The following is a 24124-nucleotide window of genomic DNA, read 5'->3' as shown; positions in this document are numbered from 1 at the left end:
TGTTGCCCAGTCCCGGCGAGGGGGCGGACATCGGGCCCGGATGCTCGCGAGGACAAGACGCCGAAGGCGCTGCCACGTTGGAAGGGAAAATATTGACGGCCGTCAACAAGTTCCTTACAACGTCCCCTTTGGTTAACAAGGTCAAGTTGCTGATGGTGAGTTTTGCTCTCTCATTCCTCTCTCTGTGTCTGTCTCTGTCTCTTTCTCTCCCTCTCTTCGTCCCTCTCTCCCTCTTTCTCTCATCGACACATACCGAGAATGTCCGTGCGGCCACTGACTCGGCCCCCGTCCAGTTTCCCGCTTTCTCGACGTAGGAGGACATATGCAGTGCTTCGACTTTGCTTTGAATGCAGTTAGTTCGCAGTTGTCGCACGGCACTCGTCGTGATTGTAGGCCTTCCGCCTCCGGGAAGTTTCAGGGTAACGATGTTCGCCGTTACTGCGAGGAAGGTACAAGATATCGACATGATTCCTATTTCTGATTGACGCGCAAAATTGATTTTGAAGTTAAGTTTCATCCATGTCAGTTTCATCCGCGAGGGAACGTGAGCTAAATTTCTAATACAATTAAGAAGTAGAATACCCCTTGAATCGCGACTGGACGACGCTTGGATATCCTCCCGAGTTTTGGTTCTCGTGTGTGTGTGTGTGTATGTGTGTGTCATATAGTTTAATCGAAACTGTGGTTTGCAGTATAACATAACTAGTAATGTATAATACAATGCCGTTAGTTTTGTTATAATTAACTGCGGAAATTGTATATCACATTCGGTATACATTTCATTAATCTCCTCCACCGACACGTGAGCAATAAAGCTTAGCTTTCGACCGATTATTAGAATTCCTCACTTGGTTTACGGCGTGCATAATTTACGTTTATTCATTGACATTCTGCTTCGGAGCTTAACCATCCCTGCCTCCCATCGTCGTGGAGAGCTTGACGGACCGTGAAGCATAATTGTCTATCCACTTTGCACCACTGATCGTATCGACGTGGCATCGTCACTCGAACGTTTGTCATCCAATCCTATTTATTTTACAGCGACGGGATTTATTTAATTTTAGAAACTCTCTTGCCTCTCTCGAAACAGAAATATCTCGAATCTCGGATAGAAATCCACGAATGCCATAACTTCGTCGTGATCTAAATTCGAAATTTAACGCGGGAGATAACTATTTAGAAATCACAGATGCATTTCCAGCGACAAGACTTTCTTCTCTTATCGCATCAGTGATTACGCCGGCGCGGCATAGTTAGGATAGGCACAATCAAAGTTCGCGCAAGCAGGGTAACTTTAAAAGACAATTGTATCAGTCGCGTGCAAACTTTTAATTTTAGTCAAAAGGTAGGACACTACTTGTAACGGTGCGCTTGTGAGCAAACAATAATTGCTTGGATAATTCCCGGAGGAAAAGGATTATGGTCCCGAGTGGCGCGTATTCTCAGAAATTAGAGATACGCCACTGCACATTACAATTATTGTATTTTCTTCTATTTGTATATACGTTCCGTCTTCGCGAGAGATTTTCCTCCTTAATTTTCTACTTTTCTCGCACTACTCTAAAAGCGTTTTACATAAAAAAATGTTGTATTATAGTTTAACTTGGAAATCAACCATCGAACTGCTTGGGAAAGACACTTAACTTTTAACTGTGTATCATTCTGCTTTTCGTTGATAATTTACTTGCCGAATTCCGGGAACTTCGGACGCACACCTGCGCCCATATCTCGTTAGACATTTTCAAAGGATAAAGTTCTACTGCAAGCGATGCGATCCCTAAAAATTTCTTAATTGGCGGAGTTGTCACGTTCTTTGTATAGAAGATAAATATTTACTCGGCTGTATACGTATATAGAACGTCGGGATACTCGGTTTTCTCGGTTTCAAATGAACGAATTTTGGTTTCGACGTTAAACCGCAAGAATGTTGCACGGGTGTTACAGAGATTTCCATTTCATTTTTTATTTACGACGTGGCCGCGCGCGTCACGCTGAAATAATGTGCAATTAACTGCATGCCTGCGTATTCGTTTACACGCAATTATGCCTCCGACGATCAGCGATGCGTAATACGCGTGCTTGCGCTTCCCCCACCGCGCCATTGTAATCCGAAATGAAAGCCCGGGTTGCATGAGGCAGGTATGCCCATTTTTTTTTTCGATAAGTCAATTATCCACTAATAATAGCCTATTGATTGAGCCGGACATGACTAAGTAACGAACGTGAATGGAAAAGAGAATAAAATTGATGTATCGGGACAGATTGCGAAACGATGTACAAAGGTGAAAAGAAAATCTTTGTCATACGCTCTTTCCTCACCCTCGTTATCAATGTAAAACCAAAATATTAGGGTGTATCCATGGAATTGCGAGCATAGGCGGAATAAATACAATCGAGTACGCAAATTGAACGCTTGTACGCTTAAGGTTCGCAAATTGAAGAGCAACATTTTGCGCAAATACATGTGGGAGGCCCGGTGATTTTTTTACAAGAAAGATATGCGATTCCGTGGATCGGTGAAGTGGTAACTATCAGCATTATGTCAGACAGACCGAGAATATCTCCTCTGTGAGAACGATCGCGTGACTGCGCTACATCTGAATCGAGACTCGGGAACTGGTGAGCCGCGCTCTTCACGCGAGTATCCTTCTGCATCAGGTTTTTGTACAGGAGCAAGAGAGAGAGATATATTCCAAGAGAAATATCCCATTTCGGGCACACGCGAAATAAGATAGTCGTCTGCCGCGCATTATAGCGTTAACCGCGGGATCATTACTGCGAATGCGTCGATTACGGGGTTCAAAGCGAGGGTGGCTCAGTCGACACTTGCCTGCGGTGGCGTCAAATGTCCGCTATTCGATATAGCGGATAGAATGCTCTTTCGTTCCCCCGCCATCCCCCTCCTGTAGAAATATTTAATTAGCCGTAATTAAAGCGGCAAAGTGAATTAACGCGTGCACATAGCTTTTGACATACAGATATACGTTTGGCAGCCGTCCGACGTCACTTTGCTGAGTGTGTCAAATGTTTATTTAAATCAACGTACGGATTTAAAGACGGCTTATCGTGCCGAGAAGTTTCCTTCGCGAGTAATTACATTGAAGAGACGTCGAAGCGAAACTCGAATTCACCGCGTTTCAAGATTTTCGAAGTTGGAAAAATCTCTTGCGCGTACATATTCAACTGAATCGTCCCTGATCAGTTTTTATTTCAAAGCGGAAGTGAAGACATTAAATGCTAGTTCTGTTACACATGCTTTTATCTGAAAATGGCATGGTAATTACGTACGTATTAAAATTGCACTATGTCTATGTAACTCAATATTAAGATAAATTGGAGAATGCGAGCTTTTTCTATATTTTAAGATTTACATTATTTATAAAAATAGTAAAACGTGTATTCACGGCAAATAGTAAAAATCCTGTATTTGCGGTGATTACGCTCTGCTGGAAAAACATGAAAATACAGAGACGAGAAACATACATAATAATTAAATATAATTAAAGTCAGATAAAAAAGTAGATATAATGAGAAAAGAATATGTTTTTAAAATAACATGGGTTTTTATTGTTTTTTTTATTTATTTATTACATTTATTTCATATTTAATTTTATATTTCTTATTTATTTCTCATTTTTAATTTGCCCCTTTAATTATTCCACTTTAAGATAAAGAGATATTTTTCCAATTTCAAGAAACGGTTTTTTTCCGGAAAATATGTAATATATTACTTCGTCTTTCTCTACACATATATCGCGTCAATGCCTCGTAGAATTTTTGTTTGTTGCATTCCTTGCAAATAAACGAATTTTATGCTCGCGAACATGAGAAACGGTATCAGATCGCGAGATACGTACGAGAAATGTTCGAACATGGAATTTCTATTACGCACGTACACAGCGGATTTGGTCGAGTCAAATATACTATCCCAATATATGATATCTTAAAACTAACAATATTGAAGGTATCAACAATTTCGGCGTAACGACACATTTGCATGCGATGTTATTTGCATATGTATCTCTTAGACGCGACAACTCGTATACGCGTCGGCGATGTTATCTGGACCGCGCCACTTCACGAGGGACACGTGCACAAAGTTCCTTCGTAGAAATTCCATTTTCCGACACATTTCGGCGACATGGGGACCGGCATACACACACATGTGCGTGCCGGGCGCTGAAGGCACGGCGCGCTGAAGCGGAAAGGACGGTGGGTCCGAGCATTGTCCCCCGGGGGCGAGTCTACGACTTTTGCGAGGGTGCCATACCCCGAGTGCCTTTATCGTGCGACGTTACGTTCCGCTCGCGCAGACGGGAAATTCCGGCCGAGTTCGTTGTCGTGCGACGAGACAAATAGGCAGAGACGCGGCGCAGATACGACCGGCGACCGGGGACACCGGCGCTAAATACCGTCTGCGCGGAGTCAATTGTGATAGGGTTTACCGATGTAAAGATAGTTCTCGATAGGTCATTCCCATACCGCGTCGCGATTTATGGCCGTAAATCGAACGAATTCGCGACGGTCGGACTTGCATTGTTAAGAGACTATATAGTTGTCGCGCGTCTTACTTAAACTTAGGTAACATTAGAACTAGGTTCGGAGTTGTTGTCGTCGTCGTAATTTTGTTATAACTCTAATATCTATTTGAACGGAATTATTATTTTATTTACTGCTGCCGTTATGACTGCACTCACTCGAACTGTTTAACGCGTCGTCTCATACTTATATGCAATATATCGTCGGAGATAGTTTACGAGAGGCCTTTACGTGACATAAACTGGAGACGTGGATGCTTGGCCACTTTTGATGCTTGACTATACAATTCTCGGGGGGGTCTATCGTCTTGGTCTCATATAAAATCGCACGAAGAATTTTCCAGGCGTCGAAATCCCTCGCCAGCACGACGTTCTTCATCCGTAAAATCAATTGTTATATTTTCCGTTCTAATTTCATTAAATTAAAAATTGAACCGAGTAAAATCTGACATGTGTATATGTTACCGTTAGAACTCGAATTCCGTCAATGCCCGCTTTAACTAGTCAAAACTAGTTTTATCAAAAGCCTTTCGTCAATACTAGTATTAACTGGTTAATTCCAGAAATAATCAAATGTATTTGACAATACCGGTATTCCCTAAAAATTTTTCAGTTAATACCCGTTCTGACGAGTTAAAATCAGTTTTAACGGAGCACACTCACCGTAAACACGTTTTTCGGTAAAACTAGTTGTAACTATTAGGGAAAAGTAATAATGAACTCCTGTTTTAACAAAGCGGATGGATATTTTATCATATGTGGATATTTTGTCATATTTTAACAAATCGATTTTTCAGTCAGATCTAGTTTTCACTGTCCATTGTTTGGATGTCCAACTACATTCACTGTAGTTTTGACAGTCCATTGTTATTTCTATAATTGACCAGTTAATACTAGCATTGACGAAAGGCCTTTGATAAAACTAGTTTTGACTTATTAGTTAAATCGGGTATTGACAGAATTCGAGTTCTAACGGTAACATATACACGGCGGAGAAGAGCAACCTCACAGAGATTCGCATTAATTTTAATCAAGGGGCTGCGCTTTTTATCACACAGCGATATGTAAAACCACCCTGAGTAATTTATTTGCTTAGAGCCACTCGGAACTTCTCTGTGTGGTTCAACTTCTTTAATTAACGATGCTGTTTAGGATACTTTTAACAGCAGCGCGCGCAATTCCCGGACGGGCAAAGATGTCTTCTCGGCGAAAAGCGTTGGCGACTAACTCTATTAAGTAGAACATCTCGGTCGTTACGGTATATGTTCTCTTGGTCTGGTTGACGCTCTGAAAACGCACGACGATGAAAACTTTGGTTGAGAGTTGGTGCATGCGCGAACTCACACTTTCTTAATCATTAACAATCCACGCGGCGCGTACTTTACCACGTGAATTCGATTCTCGCCCGAGAAACACGGTGAGCGGCGCAAAGTATGGAAATGAGGACACGCTTGGGAAAATGTCCCGCGGCGAAATGCGCGCATAAATCATAAGCTTAGGAGACACGAGGGCACGACACACGGGAGCGAGCCTGTCGGGACTACATTAGGAATTGTGTCGCACAAAGGTGACGCGTAAAGACGACTTAATGGGAAATTAAGCGGGATTTTCTTGTTATTCGATCACATCCCGGTATAACGGTAACCCTCTTCCAGTATCGCCCGGTGCTATCCGAGTTGCATCAAGATATCTGGTGGTCGCCAGTGTGAATTCAATAGCTCTAACACATTCGATCGTACCATGGGATATAGCTCGCATAACGCTTGTGCTCCCCGCGAGTCGTTTAACCAAATACGGATGTGTAGCGCTACTTTTATGTTTCTTAAAATTATCTCGAGCAAAAGCGATAAAGATATGCTGCACTCTCTCTCTCAACGAGCGTGCACTTAAAGTATATTTCATGAAGCTTGTATTTTAGGGTACACTTTCGGCTCCATTTTTACACGCTGCTATCGCTTTATATCCGGACTGTTTTGAAACACGTACAATGGCAGCTTATTAGTTAAATGGACAGCAGTAATATTTTGCCGCTCAGTAAAAAAAATGTAATGAAAGCTGTAACTTTTTTTTGCAAAAAAAATTTATATATATTTTATACGCCCGGGGTAATGTAATATAAGCTCGCGCCAATTACGCTTTCCGTATCGTTTCCGCTCTATAAAGAGTTAATTAAATTATTCCACATGTTTTATAAAAATAGTAATAATATGAAATTTAGGGAGGTATAATGTTTGAATACTTAGCAAATGTCAGAATCCTCGGCCGCGTGCTTCGGCATAAATCTGCCCGAGTCACGCGTTCACGCAGGCAGATTTATGCGCGTTCTCTTTTATAAATGAATATCGGCTACATCAGTTTCGACACCGATGTATCGTATTGACACATATTGAAGCGTATCGACGCAGATGTAGGGCATATTGATTATTTTGCGCCGCGAGAAGTTTTTTTTATGAAAGCCACGAGAGCGGCTGTGAAGAAACCAGGCGAGGTATACATTTAAGAGAACCGTGAGTAAGCAGGCTGCGCAATCACATCGTATCCTTTGGCCGATCATCACTGTCGTTGGCAGCGTGCATTATGATCCATTATACCGTCACAAGACCCTATATACGGGCGAGGATGTGAGCCATTACTGAATCATTATCGTCCTTGCACGGTATTCTCGCAGGATTTTCGCGATGTTTCGCAGACGAGCGCTTTACTTCCAAGCGCGGACATGACGACGCGATAAGAAACAAATTATTCTTCACGCTTAAAACATTCTTTATTGACGTAGCATGCATTTTTACAGAATATTTGTCTTAATTGAACACTGTTCTACAAGTTCAATTCAATAAACATAATTTTTATTCAGACAAGTCGAGGTAGCGAATTATAAGATCGCGTTGGGATTCTTTTATGGGAAATTGTTTTTGTGAAATTGAATTGAAGTTATCCGAGTAATCAGCGAGAGATCTAATTGATAGAACGGGAGACGTCATCACAAAATATCGTGCGAGGAATATTTTACAGCCACTATTAATACGATCCATAATTTCATAATTCCGTTTTAAGTGGCGCAAACAAAAGTACCGAGTGCGCTTGTCACTGACAAACTTACGTTTAACCGAGTCCACTTTCTCGTACTCTTATAAAAGTTTAATTGACCCAATTGATTAATATCGGACGGCAACTGCAACGGGCTGCGGAAGGTTCTGGACAAATCCTTCCCGCAGAGAGGCAAAATTTTAATGGTACTTTAATTACACATAAATTAGCGTCGTCTGATTGTACGAATAATATGATTTAATCACATAATTACATGAATATTCAAACCGCAGAATCAAGAGAAAATTCTTTTCGTAGTTAAATTGTTTGTCGCCATAACGGAGAATCTGAACGCAAGAATCTGACAACAGATTTATTAAAATATGTTAAGAAAGTTTACGGAATATATTACAATAAATTAATATTTTCTTAATTTATTTATCGGCGACTTTTTTAATACGTGATGAGAAAGTATAATCGATATCTCGTTATTAGCATGCGATCAAACTGCATCTTCTACATTTCTATATTTTATCGGTGAACCACGTTTAGAACGCCAAGATTGTAAACGCATATTTAATTCTCTAAAGACATATTATATTTTGAGAAATATTGCAGGCGCAAATATTATCCGCGATTGCGTGTAGGTACGTGACGATTATTCTGTTAAGTAAATTGCACGGTTCTCTCTCCTCAATCTAATATCATTAATGGAAAGTCCGATTTGCATAACGAATCGACGGCGTTTTGACAAAAACGAATGCCCGCGGATGACTCCGAGTTCGTTCCAGTTTAAAAGATAGAAGGGAACACGCAGCGAGCGCGACAGGATGGTTAACGCGATAAAAAACTTACTCAACGCGCTTTGACGTGAATGAGGTTCACCGTAATGATACTAGAAACGTGGCCACTAACTTGTTACAGTACGCCTTTAATCGATGCTACCATCCGTCGGAATCACGAAGCTACCTAATGCTTTTTTTCTTCACGTTTACGAGCCGACGTTGTCAATTTTATATAACAATGTAATATTACTCCACGTACGCATCGTACGAATTCGTTTTGGCAGTGAAAAGTCCAAGCGTTTGCACGGACTCTTAAAAACAATTAATTCTACCTTCGAAGAAAGGAAAAATTAACATAATCGGGGTAGATTCATGCAAACTGTTTCGCTGCCAACCGCGAAAGCGGATTTCGCGTCGCAAAGTTTTCACGACGTTACCCTTTTTTCTCTTTCTTCCTCTTCCACGTCTTAATGCACATTTCTTTCATGAATGCGTTAAGTGAACGGACTCGCATTTAGATCGACTTGATGCCTGGCTCGCATTCGGTGTCGCTCGGCTCGCGACGGTCACTCAAGAGACGTCCCCCGTCGTAATTTTATACGGAACCGCATTCATTACGTCTGAGACACAAAAGCGGGCAAAAGTTAGGAATTATAACTCCTCCTCTCCGTCTCATCCTTTCTCTTGCTCTCGCTCTGATCGTTGATGTTATTACAACGTTGAACATCATTCATAACTCGGATTCTACACAAGCGAAAGTCAATGATAACAGCAGGAGAGCGTTCACAGGAGAAGCGTTTTCCTGTGCACACACCGAGAACGACGTATTCCTGCAGGAATAGATCTATTCGCCGGCCGCGTACCTCCTGTTGCTCGATATTCTATAGATTGTGTAAAGAGCAAACAAAGGTGAGCGCGCGCTGAATAAATCGGTCATTCCCATATTGCACGGAGAACCGTGCAATCTTTTTATCACATGAATCACATATTATTTACTCTGACGTCGATACGAGAAATGTGAAAACCGTATTCGCGCGATAAGAGATACGAGATAAGAGATAAGAGAGTAAACGAGATCTACGTCCTCCGAAAATATCTTGCTCCCGCGCGACGTTGCAATCAAAAATTCCAAGGCTACTCGCGAACTCGACGAAACGAGGTATGGCTCAGGTACGCCCCGCGGTGCATCACGCTGCATTCGAATGCTTGCTTCCTGCTGCAGGGCAGGTACCTTAAAGTCTTTGCTGAGTAAGCCCTCGTTTTACCGGGAATCATGAAAAGTGAGGACACAGGGGATATACAAAAGAGAGAGAGAGAGAGAGAGAGAGAGAGAGAGAGAGAGAGAGAGAGAGAGAGAGAGAGAAACGATGGAGGAGGAAGAGGGAGGAGGGAAGAATTGCGAGATACATCGCAACTAGGTGTCTCGTGGCATTTTAAACCGGAGGTGGGGAAGGTTGCCCGATCTCTCCTTCTCTCTGAAAGTTCCGTACCCCGCTCGCTCTCTGTCCCGTTCTCATCCCCGTTTTGGTCCCACTTTGCACTCCACTCGGCCTCCTTTGTCTCCGATATGAAACGCGTGGGCGATTTTCGTGCTATCCCGCACTTGGCGCATCCACGGCTGGAACGTCGATCCGATTCGCGCGGAAGCTGATTTTAAGATTGTACACGAAAAAGCGGATTCCGGCCGAATTCGCTTTTTCGCGATTCAGTATCTATAAATCAAAATCTACGTGACTTGATGATTATCAACGCATCGCGCGTATGAGAAAATAAAATATCCCTTTTAAGCGCATTGCAACAAACGGGCGAAACGATGTTACATCTCTGACAATTGCTCGTTTTTCGGTTCAGCGATCGTTGCACTCTGATTGCGATACATTTTTCTGCCAAAGGAAAAGTTTTATCGTCTATCGTTTGCGACACGCGATTTCGGGATACCCGAGTTTCTCTTCCATATGAAAATATTAAATTGCATTACGTAACGCAATTCCGCGATGTTGAATGCACGGAAAAAAACCACATTTGCAAAGGTGCCTGCGAAGCGAAGAACAAATATTTGTCGCGCAACAATGTGTCCCGTATTTTCGCAGTTGGACTATGCAATTTATTTCTCTAAACTAACAGATTAATGAGCGAAAAATATATGGCGTATAAGTCGTGCATTCATTATAATTATAATTTTAAGCGCACATCTTGAACTTGAATACATTTGTAACTATATTATGAACTTTACATATAGTATAAAATATTTTATATACGTTAAAAATATGTCGCCAATGCATTGGAAATAAGATTGCGGTAAAAAATTGTTCAAGTAATAGCAAAAAAGTACTGAATGCTCGGTATGCGTGTTTCCTTAATCTCTCGCTTTTATATCTCCACAGTGTTCAGCCTTCGGCTGAATGCTGTTAAGGAATGAATAGTAGATCCTTTGTGCAACGGTTTATGAACTCGGGTAAGAATTATTATATCGCCTTTACCGTTTATCAGTCTTGCAATAAATTTCGATATACTTTGACCAGAAAACCGCGAGTCTCTCAGCGATCGACTAATATTTCAATAAAACTGGCCCAGCGTGCTTTATTGCGCTTCTATGGGAGCTACATCTCTTTTACAAAATCGCCAATTTATTTATTCCATTCCATGCTAATAATACTGAATAATACCGCATTGATTTTATTTCCATTATTATTGCCGTTATTTAAATTATCAGATAATTGCAGTATATATGTGTGAATTTATAATTTCGCGGATCGTCGACGGAAGGAGGAAGTATCGAGGTATATGTTATGACAATATTTCATTTTCCAAGCCTACACAGAATGTCAGCTAGAATGTCGACAAGCGGTCGACGTGTGTTTTCTTTCAATCGATCTTTTATTCTTCACCATATAGCTATTCATAATACAGGCATTTGCTTTCCACATGAGGGTAGTTTGCTTTTTTTTTCCAGCACGATTATTTACATCTCGTAGTATATTAATTTATGCTTCAGTTTTTTTAAATTATTTTTTATTAGACGTATAAATCTATTTTCAATTATATTAATAAGAATTAACAATAATCATTCATCTGTACTAATTACCAATAATTGCATTATCTATTACTATATACTGATTAACATTATAAACTTTCTGTATAATTCTGAAAATTCTAGAGAATATTTTTGTCCGCGATTTTTATTGATAATCAAACTAGATCTGCGAAACTGGGAAATTACTTTTTTTATGAATCAAATAGTACTACGATCTTTAAAACAGCGCAATGTTATGCCTAATGTAATCCTATCTCATCATAACTGGTACAATTCAGATCGGTTTGTGAATGTTACGGCGCACAATCATTAGGCTTATCGAAATCGCAATTATATTCAACGATGGCGTCGTGCACGAAATCGGTTGTAAACAGGCGGTTAACCGCACCGCTAACGAGTTCATCCTCAACGCGTTTGTCGTCCTCCCCGTTATGGTGATTAATCGGTTAATTCCTGGTAATTTCGCGTATCCACAATCGAAAACGACTACGATAAACCACCGTATGTTCCTCGAGCGTACGAACATTATCAGTTTTACCCATTTTTCTATTCCGCATAGTGCAGTCTCTATATTTTTTTAATACTTTTTTTATACAATTTATCTGCAGATCATAGAATTTGTTTTGCAGAAAAATTTTAATTCGACATCATATACGATCGCTCTTTCTCCCGAAAAAATAATTGACTCGATTCCAGACTCTTTGAATATATTCTCCTTTTATTTTTGAAATTATGGAGGTAGGGAAGAAGGGAAGGACGAGGCGTATTCATAATTTCGACGAGAACGGCGTAGTAATTTTAGCGAGCTTTGTAAAACTTCATGGGAATTAGCCCTCGAATGGGCCGACCAGGGAGCGAAACGAGAGCTTTGTGTGTGCCTTAACAGCAAGCTTAACAGGGTGCTTGACGACTGATGTAGTGGGTTGTGTCTTATCTAGATATCTTGAAAAATGCTGGTGAATTTTGCCCTGAGATTTCAGGGGCTATCCGCCGAGAGGGGACCACCTCGTGGCGCTTCTGTTAAACCGAAAACGCGCCCGAGAGGCAATTACTTATCCGCCGACGCGCCGATGCTTAAACTACCGCGCTGTTGGTACACGGGGGAAATCGAATCACGGCGAGTTCGACTATTTAGATCTGGCATTGAGTATCGCGCGATCGTTACAATCGGTATTACGCGGCATTACGTTAATCAGTCGATGTATTACAGTCAATTTGGGAGCGCCGGCTTCTCCATTGACGTCACTGCCGCTCGGAGAAAGCCGAGGAAAGATGCGAAATGATCGGGAAGCTGACCTACCAGGTCGCTTCTGTATCTTCGTCTCCGTTGAATAATTTCTTATTGTGTCAGTGATTGAATCGAGTCGATTCGGTGATCCGGAAGTCACTGCGATTCGGATTCGTTGAGCAGACAAATGTAAAAGGGACTGATAAAATTATCCGTGACAAAATACGTTGCCGCGCATAAATTATGCTCTTAGCTACACTTCGTTGGTCAATATCGTAACAGACCTTACCGAAGGCTATGTTAAACGTATTTGCTGATTCGATTACAATCCTCAGTTTTCTGTCATCAGAATGATAAAACTCGTTTGTCGACGAGATACGTCATGGTCCGCAAATTACAGAAACGCTATTACCCACTCTTTAACGTAACGGATCTTGTACTGAAAACAATTTTAACTCGCTATAACGCGTGCCGACTCCAACCCGATCTCGCGAGTTTCATCTCCGCGCGTCTATCATCGAGTAAGCCGAGTATCAATAACTCTCCAATGACTTCCCGCTCGTCCCCGTCGCGGCGTCGCGAGTATCAAAACGGAAGCCGACGCTTATCGGTGCGGTACGACGCCGCGCACCCTGTCTTCTAACGCGTACGGTCCCATCCCTCCCGTTCCCGGTCCGCTATCTACGCGGGTTGCAGGCCGCGATCGCTGATCGGCATGCAAATTTCCGCGCGGCGGGCGCGGAAATGAGCCGCGCCGGTGTCTTCTGCGCTTCGCGCCGTCTCATTCAATCAAAATGCGGGACAGCGTGATCGAGTACTCGGGCCTTATCGTACTTCCACCTGCCGCTCGTAAATCTCCTTTTTCCGCCGCGATTTTTCTGCACCTCCTCTTCCTCCTCCTTCTCCACCCTCCTCTCTTCTGTCTTCTCCACTACCTACGCTGGCACTTCTTCTCCGGATGTTCTTCAACCGTTCCCGCACGTTTTCTTTCCTGGCGGCTGGCGCGCTAATTGCCGCGAACGCCACGTGCGGAATCTCCGGTATGAAAATTCGCTCTGATTTTAACTCCGAAATCCGAACTGCGAAATCCGAACTCCGAACTGGATCCGAAAATCCAGATATCGAACGGTGGAACATCCGTGAAATGCAATATACGCATGCGGAGACTCGCGCGTTTTTTTAATTTTTTAACGAAGGAATTTTCCCAAAGTTACTGACAAGCGAAATAGTAAATGTACTACGTTTATGACATCTGTCTCTAATTAATTATTTTTGCATTAATTAATGATATCGGATGGAAGCGAGAAACTTTAAAATCCATCGTTCACTTAAAATCTCACTTGCAGACGTTTCGTACACCACGAGATGTAAAGAAAATGGAATTTCTAATTAACGTATATGTTACAGTTAATTAAATATGCAAGATATACTTCAAAAATGAACGTACCGAAAAAAGATAAAAAGAGTCCATATAGACATATAACAAATTTTATTTCGTTTCCTTCCGTTGCAGCTATTTTTGCATTACAATAACTCCTGAGTCATCATAACTGATTCCATTTAAATGTTTCCAAGCAACATTTCATCTCCTATGTATACAATTTTACTGATTATTTCGTAAACGCTGCTTGACTGTGTTTCACAAGTTATTCCAGCTCGTTCTCTTGAAAAAAAAGCATTACGTAAGAAAACTAGAAACCACTCCAACTCTGACGCGTGCTATTCTCAAGAGAATGAACTGAAATAACTCATAAAACGCTGTGGAGCATAGCGTTTACAAAATAGTCAACCAAGCCGTGCCTGATTTTTCTTTTACGGACTGTCTTCAGCTGCAACGAAACATGTTAGCTGTACGGTAACATAATTAAAACGTATAAAAAGATTAGAATGGCGAATACAAAGCCTCTTATTCGCGGTACGTCTATTCGCAGTGGATTTAACGAATCATAATGTCCGACTCAGTCTCGCGAGAGAGGTGATGAATGTACAACGTTAATTCGAGAAATCTCTTATTTGCCATGCATTATGCAGATGCTACATAACGTTACCATCGCGAAAATAGTTTCCGCCTTCGCCCGATCTGCAACAAATTACTGGGCGTATTTGAGTTTTTGGGTGGCGGGGGAGGATGAGAGGATGCTCTGCTGCAAAATCGCTCGTCATCGCGGTATACTAATGTGTGCGCTCATGATTTATTTAAAGAATAAATGATGCCAGATCCGTCGCTGATTTATGAGCGAGCGCGTCGGATCGCGTTAACAACATTAATCCTGATATACCTGACGATCGGGCGAAAGTTTATTTTGAAGGACAGATGTTTAATCAAAACGAAGTACAATTCTAAATTGCGCAAAACTGCGGAGCTTTGGGCTGGAGCTGTGCCAGTCGCTGGAATGAAAAGTGTGTTACCGCTTAATTATCATAAATTTAGATGCGATCTAGATTCAAGTGGCTTAAACTGGAGACCAAATAAAAATCGTCAATTTCTTTCAGTTTTCAATCGTCATATCTCCAATTTTAATCCTCGGCTCTATCGCCGGAGCGCCAGTTTGTTTTATAAAAGAATGTCGGCGCTCACAACGAAAATCTGAAAAGATCAGATTCATTATGAATCAGCGGAACTTAACGGATCCCGCCAAACGCTATTCGCGTCTTTTTATCATACTCGAGTCGGTCATACTCAAGTGCTCACACGTTTTACCAGTCTCATCGATCCTCGATACGTCAATCCTCGGCTTGCGCCGGTGTTTACCCGTCCGTACCGAACGTCGCATTTCCAATTCGGCATCCGACAGAGAATCAATCCGATCACGTATGTTTATGCAACGTGGTGCCAACGTCAGCACCCCGCGATCGGACTTTCGAGTTGGACCGCCCCTCGTCGTTCTCTCTTCCTTTCCCTTCGTTTCGCTACTTTTAGCGGGACGTGAGTGGCACACGACACGAGTGCAACGAGGGGCAGGGGGTTGGTCGACGATAATGGTCGTGGTCTCAGCCGTTGCGCAACGACAAAATGCGGTATCTACTCTTGCGCGGCTTGCCTCACCTATCCCACGGCTTGACAAGAATCAAGCGAAGCAATTAGTGTCGTCGTCGACGTTAACGAAGTTTTCCTTCGGGCGGCGAAGTATTCGGAAGGGAATTAAGGGCGAGGGACAAGATGCACTCTGATGCATTCACGCGCATCCCTTTTCTTCTCGATCTCCTTCCTCGAATCAGTCGCGAACTAAATTTTGATCTGAGAATGATGTGTTCGGAGTAAATTCAAGCGATGTGTCTGAATAAATTTTAGACTGTGGGAAACAACAGGGCCGATTGATTTGCTAAACTGATTATGAATCAGCCAAACGAGTCCCGCGAAGATAAATTACCATTCAGATATCGGAATTGAATATTAAGAGTTTCCATTTTCTACCGACGCAACGTCATTTCGAGAGACAACTATGATAATACGATGTTCTCTTCCCTGTGAACAAAATAAAAGCACGTTTAAATTAGCGCGATAACCGTGAAGGCTGCAGGCGGACGCGCGTATTATTATTGCAATCAAACCATGTAAAACGATTGCTTCCGCATCGATGGCACGATCGCACGCCGCACGTGTTCGTGCCGACTTTGATGCAGTGTTATTATTGTTAATCAATAAGAATAGAGAATATGAATTCAATAATAACGCATAATTGAGATTTATTGGAATGCGTGAATGCGAACGCGCCCGTTTATTGAATTATTTTAACTCAATGCATACACGGCGCGGCGTATCGGAAAACGCGGCTCACATCGTGATTACAAGCGCAGGTGTGCCAAACATTTTTGCGGACGAAAGCACCCACATATTTGATATATATCACTCGAAAGGTGTCCCAGTTTATGGAGGTAATTTAATAAGAGAGAGAAAGATGTGTGTCTATGTGTGTCTTTGCTTGTGTGTGTGTGTGCAGCTACGATCCTTTCGGCACTCGGAGAATTCTCGGAAAATGCTCGAAAAGTCACGGAACAAAAATGCACATCGGCTCGTCGGCCAACCGGGTATATATTCGTGAAATCAGAAAAATGCGACTAGATTATTCTCCCGTTTCTCCCTCGGTAAAAATACGTGCCATTTATCTGACGTTACTCGCGCGCATCCTTGCATTCAGGAAATCTTTAAGTTCTTTAAATAAGAGAATTTCGCTGGAATCATATCGTCGCTTTTGGGACGCAATGCATAATGCATAATGCCCCAGAAAATATCTAATGTAATTTATATCGGTGAACATTTCTGCTCCCCCCTCCCGTCGTGCCTTTTCACGTTGTACACTTACTTAAACAAAATTTTAATCGCAAACAGGAACTTGCGCAAACTTGCTGAGACTCCTCGTTTCGCGAGAGTAAATAAAAAAAAAGGGAAACAAATTTTTCAGTTAATTTTACAAGCAGGCGTTTATAACGTAATTTCTTTCCACGTTTAATCGTTGCCAGGGAGTATAACGTGAAAATTAAAAACTTGTAGAAAGACGATAGCATTTATCCAGCTCTTACAGTGACAAGAAATTGACGTGGCCCTGCGTGGCACTCGTTAATTAATTTCTTATTCTCAATCACCCCCGCGATATTTTATGCCTGACTTTCACTGTAAATTTATTCTGATGAACTTGTCGAGGACATAATAAACGCAATTGTGAAAATCTAACGATCTAACTGAACAAGAACGAAATATTCGGAATTTTCTATCATACAGTTGCGTGGGAAGTCCTACAAAAGATAAATGTAAATTTTATATTCCGTTTAACCCGCCGATTAAAAGTGGTCAAAATTTACAGTCGTTTTGTACGGCCATACTTCTTCGTAATAACCTTCATTAAGGTAACCGACTCACCGGCTGTCAGCAACGATTGCGACGATGATGAAGCGAAAATCATTACTTCGCAGGAGAAAGCGCGAAGTGCGATCGACTGTGATACATTCGTTCATCGATAACCGATACCGTTTTGTCCGTGACATATCATACTCGAGTGGACGAATGTGCGGAATGTGTACCAGCCGCAGGTTTACGATTCGCACCTGTTTCGTCAAAAGCGACGATATTAATATCGTTTGGATTAACCATCTTAACATGCAACGTGTTTAATTTCGCGTACTCTCACCGACTTTCCAGAAACTTGCAAATGAATCTCTTTGCATATATATTTACAGTATGCATTTATGCAATTTTATACATTACTTTTATGCACGCGCATCCGTAAATAAATCATAATTTTAAAGCGGAATCCTCGATCTGATATTTATACGATATTAAAATAAATGCTAGAAAAATATTATAGCAGGTTGCGAGACGAAGCGTCGTCTACTCGAAAGATTCGTGTAATTTCCCCATTAACGTCGCTTTTTTTTTAAAGCGCGATAGACGGATACAGTATATAGTCCTTAATCTGTCGAAAGACCATGTGACACAATGCCCTCATAAAAGCGTACATTTTGACACGGGCAGCGGCCGCATAATCTTGGCTAAGCGCCAATACACGCTATTAAAACAGCCATTAAAAATCTGCATCATAATTCCTTGCATGCACGCGGGGATAAACAACATTGTCAAGCTAATTAATGTCGGGGGCACGATAGCAGAAGGAAATTAATTTTGCCTTTGTTATTCGCAATCTAATGAAGCAACTTAACTGCAAAATATACCGTTAAAAAGATCCATGGTGAGCGAATTATTGCAAAACATGCGCAAATGATATTCTTTTTATTATCTATCCTGCTCTCTCGCAAAAATACTGAACTTGTTCTCCGGCGATCCGGGGTTTCCGCCTAACGCAAACAGTTACCCGTTTCTCTCCGTGGGACAAATAAGTGCCCGGTATCCTACCATTGCAGTTACAAAGGTCGTAATGAAATGTAATTTAAATTGGCGGAAAGGAAGGAATTGAGGGTGGAAGGAAGGAATCCAGGCCGAGCGACACGAAAGTGTCGATGTCGATCGGCGAAACGTGACGGCGCTTTAACGAGGATTCAATTTTGTCAGCGCCTGGCCGTGTCGCGCCCGGAGAAACGCGAAAAGGAGTCGGGAACTTCCAGGGAAGTTTCTTCTCCGCCACCGAGCACCGTGCTTTTATTACCGGACGTCCGGAGAAACTTTCTCTCTCGTGCGGTTTCGACACCGAAACTTTCGCCCGCGGTGCATAACCACTTTAATCCATCCCCGCGGTCGACAATATTCCCCTCCCTCTCTCTCTCTCGTCTAGGAACTAGGAACCCCTCGGAATTTGATCAAGCAGGTAGCGCACAGCGTTCGCTGCGCGCTCGAATTTGATTCGCTTCGTCGAACCGTCGCGTTGCCGTCGGAAGTTTCTCACTTCCACCTCGTGACTCCGCTGGTAGTTAAGGGAAGACAATCACACGTCTGTCTCGGTACGTCGCTCCAATCTCGTTCTCCATCCAGAAGAACCTAAATGCATTTTGACCCTAGGAGCGACTTCCCGGGAATGCAAATATGTTTCCCGGTGATACCGCGCCGTCTACGCGAGTTCGTGTTGCGAGCGACGTGTTTCGCTCGGCCGGGGGTTGGCTTCGCCGAGACCCGCCGGAAGCGTTGGGAGGAGATAAGGCGGGAAATAAGACGGGCGCGTCTCAAGTTCGCTATTTACCTCCCAATTTGTCGCGCGTGCTCGTCCTCAATTATAAACTCCGAGAACAGTCTTAATTCCGTTTCATTCTCTCTCCCTCGGCGCGAATCTTATCGACAATTCTGGTTACGCAAACAGTCGCGTCCGAGCGATGTAATTTTCGAGAGGGAGGTTTTCCCCCTCGTCTCATTGGGTCGTGAGTCCGAGTTGTATAATTTAACGCGCAAACTTTATCGCTTTGACGTCCCAACAACGATATTCATCGTCGACTAAAGCTCATACTGCGAGCTTTCGGTACCTATGCTGCTGCTTTCGCGTGAGATTGAAGCGATTCTTACTCGGGTCGCGAACTAGTATTGCAATTCCGACGAGGCGATTTAGTGGCTCGTAGTTTCGCGGACGGTTATTGCCGAATCCCACCGCTCCTTCTTCTCCTTCCCCGGGGACAGGAGAATAAAACGGGAAATGACGTCTGTGCATTTCACCCGTTTTTTTTTTCACCTGTCACATCGACCCACCAAGTGACACCGCGCGCTTGCGATGCTCCCTCTCATTTAAATGATGGATACGCGGGCGCTATTACATTCTTTCGGGGGCGCGGTTAATCGCTCGTCAACGTCTCGCGAACTTTCGCGATAATGAAGCACGGCCTCTCCATCCAAATCGACTTTCGTTCTTATCGCGGGATGAGCGCAGCTCGGTTTGATGGATCGCGGGACCTCGCAGATATCTGAAATGACGAGGATACGAGCCGCACGACAAGCTCGGCTCATTAATAGATCTCTCTTTCTCCCCTCTTCTTCTTTACGTCTTTTCGCTTTATTGAAATATATATAAATGTAAAAAAATTTTCTCCGACGCAGCATTAGTTTTTGAAATTAAAATCGCGTCTCTCCCGTATATTGACGCGCTTTATGTGCGAGTAGATTTTAATCATTGATAAAGCCCGACGCTGAAATGACGGAATGAGCTCGTCGTCAAATTGCACGATACTCCCGCATATGTGTTACTGCCTTAGAAGTTCCACGTTTCGTGCCTAACAGCATCTGACACGGGTGGATTAAATATTAAAGTGGCTTTACTTTGAGCGATTTGTCTGTCGCTCAACGACACATTTATAAGTTAACGGTTATAGCAGTCGATCCTAAAAGTCTTGTAAAGAGAAAAAACTGAAAGGTTATAAATAAATAAGCCTTTTAAAGCACCTCTCCGAAAGGTATCCTCGAAACGTAACGTCTTCTTTCTTTTGGAGCTTCGGAGCTGCGCAAAGTTCTATATCAAGATTGTCAAATGTTGATGTAAGGTAATGTATTGTTTGGTGAAGAAATGAGATGTTTGCTGAAGAAACAAAGATTTAGAAAAGCTAGCTCGAAAAATCACGTGCGCACTTGGTAGAAATTGAAGAGCACTTTTGCAAAAGAAAATCCCTCATGTGCTTTCAATACTCTCTGAAATGTGGGCCACTTAGAAGTCAAATTGATCAACTTCACTTTTTGTAAGTTTTTTAATTTTAAAATACTAGAGTATGATCAGTTTATAACTTTATCAGTTATATTTTTCTATTTGTTACTTTATAATAAAATTGATCAATTTGCTTCTAAGAGTATAGTCAAATTTATGAGAATATTCCTTTTCTAAATTGAAACCCTTTTAGGACTCGACATTTCGCGTGTATCTAATTTCGAGCGCGTTTTATCGCGTTTGTTTGGAGCACCAAAAGAGAGAGTGCGTAATAAATAAATAAATAATTCGTATTGAGCGATAAAACTTTTTCCCGGGACGAGTGGAAGATTCAGGCCGCGATTACTTTCAGACGAGACAGAGCAGCGGCGCGGTGGGAAACGGCGCGGAGGAACGAGAAGGCACCAGCCCTCTGGACTGCACCCCACGGACGTCGATGACGATGGCCATGACAACGTCGGCGCTGCCGATGCAACCGATCTACGTTTCTGCGGGATCGTGCTCCGTCGCCGACGTCCCGAATCTGCAACGTCGGCGACTACGGCAGCAGGAACCGCAAGAATTATCTCTAACCCGGCCGACGGACACGGCCGCCTCCTCGTCGTCCATCCGGGACGAGCCCGTCGTCAGAACCCCGCTCTCCGCGAACGTCCTGCTGTCCCTGCCGGCTTCGCCGAAACGATCGTCGGCGAGTCACTCTTCGTCCAACAAGACGCCCATATCGAAGTCGCAGATGAAAGGTGAGTCGAGATTTAAAATGTCTCTTTCCAGTCCGATTGCATCATTAGAGCCAAACTAGACAGGGAGCGACAGAAGAAGGGAGAAAGAGGAAATAAAGGTATAATGCCAAAAATTTGCTTTTTTCTCTCTTTCTTTCTTTTTAACGCCGAATGGCGATATCCAAATGGCGCGCCATGAATCTCGTCTGGACTTTAGGCAATTTCATTTGTCGTGTGGCAAGTTTTTTGGCTGATTGACAGAGAGAACAAGTTTTTCGAGGGTTCGGGAAATTCTTCGTCTGATGGCCAATCGACACGCGCCGGAAAAACTTGTCGCGCGACACGTGAAATATCAGACTTATCCGTCACAGCCTTTATTCGTTCTGAAAGGGGCAGGTAACTTTTCTCGCATAATTAATCCTATCCACAAGGACTATCTATTCCATCTCACTATTCTATCACAATGCTAAACATTTAATATCGAAAATCTATCTACCTTATAATATAAGATTCCTCAATATTTTCTCAAAAATTGAAGTTTTCAAACTCGAGAAGAAGCGCTCTTCAACATCGTCTTTCGAACGAATACTCGTGCGACTATACGGCAGGGAAATATAAATGTAATAGATTAATAATTAAAATTAATAACCAAAAATAACATGGTTTAAAATAACAATTTCGTTTACAAGCGATGTGCGAGCAAAATTTCCTCTCATATTTATCAACTCGTATTATATTATGATATCAGGTTTCGCATGGCAAAATGCAAATTTGTACTCTTTTGATCGTCGCGTCAGATGCTGGATGATGGAGATACTCACGGCGCCGGATTCAATTTGGCACGCTTGGTAAACGGAATATCTCGCCTGTTTGGTGTCATCGCTTCGTTAATCCCGATAAAACTACGCTCGGCTATGCCGCGGCGTATGTGACTTCATTCAACATTGCGCGACCATTATTTTTCCCCGCCGTTATCGCCGTCGTACACGACGAGTGCACGTTCGAGAATCGGATATCAGGCCAATTGATCGGTCAGATCTGCACACGAGATAAATAATTTCGCGTTTTACGTACATGGTGTCATGCAGATGTCGAATGTTTTTTTCGCGTTTTTTTTTTAATTTTCACACGTCGTCCATCATGCATGCGACTTGTTTTTCTTTATGCCTTTATAAACATCGCTATTGAACATTACATTCCACTCGCGTCAGAGTGGATGAATAGCGATTTCTCCAATCGACGTCAAACAAATTGCATTGTAATGCCTGTAATAACGTTTCACATTTTGTGGTGCTCGTCGCTTTTTTTTTTGCATTTAATTATTCGTACTAAGCCGTCCGTAAATGTATTCTGTGGCCAGGTCCACGAAATCAATCTGGAAAACCATTTAATCAAAGAATCAATGCTTTCAATTTCTTTTTAAAAGAACCCAACGCGAAAATGCGAATAGATGGACGATTTTCTCTTCCATTTCAAATATCTTTTTTTCCATTTCGTGGCAAGAGTTTTGTGCGAGATGACATTAATTCAAACGTATTTATCGACGAAACTGAATAACCAATCTCCTGGTAATTTTTATTACAATGTCGTTACGAGCTCTGAACAAAGTTCTTTCTTTCAAAGCTACAATGCTGTTAATGAAGGAACTCGTCAATATTTTTAATACAACTTATAAGACGGGCACTTATCAGTTATGCCTTAAATATATTTTAGTTTTCACGAAACTCATCTAACTATAGACGAGCTGTTTGTTCAACTTTGTTTTAAATGGCGTAACTTTATATACGGCGCGATCGATTATCCCTCAGTTTCATCACATTAAAGATATTCCACGAAACTTCATTGAAAGCACGATCTCACGATTCATAAAGATAAAATTTATGTATATTAAATTTCATTCTTCAGTCTATTTTGAAAAACCCGTATTTTTCTTCTTTCCACTGATTTTCTTCTTTTAAGACCTGTTCGTGGAAAAATGTCTAAGAAAATCACGTGTCTTCGTATACTTCGCCGATACGTACTTTGGCGAGCGTAATTTCTTCCGGAGAACTGTTACGTCTTTATCGCGTTCGTAAAACGGTCTCTCTTAAAGCAATTATCGTGTCACTACACTATTATCCGCTTTACCAATTGGCACTGTAAATAGAACTGTAGATAAATAGATAAATGGAGAGAGGAAATAAAAGAGAGAGAAAGAAATACCACCATTAAGGGTTATATATAAAGTGAATTATACAAGTATAACATTAATTAAAGTTTTTCCCTTTCTTGCACTAATCTTTACCTCAAGTTATAATAAACATCTGCCTATTCTACAATTATTTTTGTAGTTTGTTTAAAATGACTTAATCAATGCAATCTGTAGTATCGAAATATTGATACCAGAGTTAATTAGTTAAATCTTAAGATCATAAACAAAGTCGACTACAGTAATGAAACGATTCTGAGACCGGCATTTTTTTTCGTTCTTGTTGAGGAGCTTGTTTTAAAAAAAATGTGATACAATTCAATAGATAGATCGTGAGACTATATAATATTCGTGAAATCATTTATGTAATCGTGATTCAGTATTTGAGAAACTCACAATTGTCAGATGAGACTCGTCTTGAGACACAGTCTTAAATTTCTTTTTCGTGCGGTTTATTAACAATCAAAATTCTTGGAAAGAAGCCACAGTAGCGTAGTAAATTGGGAGGATTTCGATATGAACTACCAGTTGGCGACAGC

General features: G+C 41.9%; 1 protein-coding gene across 2 annotated transcripts in view; it reads left to right on the top strand.

The window, feature by feature from the left end:
• The first annotated feature begins 19 nt into the window (after positions 1-19).
• The window catches only part of LOC139817093 (uncharacterized), a 55421-nt gene continuing 31316 nt past the window's right edge, over positions 20-24124 (top strand). Inside the window, exons 1-2 of one of the 2 annotated variants that reach the window (XM_071784905.1) lie at positions 20-155; positions 21031-21418. In XM_071784905.1, coding sequence (XP_071641006.1) covers positions 153-155; positions 21031-21418 — 391 coding nt within the window. In that variant the 5' untranslated portion in view covers positions 20-152. Of the gene's footprint in view, positions 156-313; positions 450-21030; positions 21419-24124 lie in introns of those variants that run through there. The other variant, XM_071784904.1, reaches the window with a different exon arrangement.

This window comes from Temnothorax longispinosus, chromosome 8, assembly GCF_030848805.1.
Source record: "Temnothorax longispinosus isolate EJ_2023e chromosome 8, Tlon_JGU_v1, whole genome shotgun sequence".
Lineage (NCBI taxonomy): Eukaryota > Metazoa > Arthropoda > Insecta > Hymenoptera > Formicidae > Temnothorax > Temnothorax longispinosus.
Note: the sequence above shows the minus strand (reverse complement) of the source record. Positions and strands in the feature narration are given on the sequence as shown.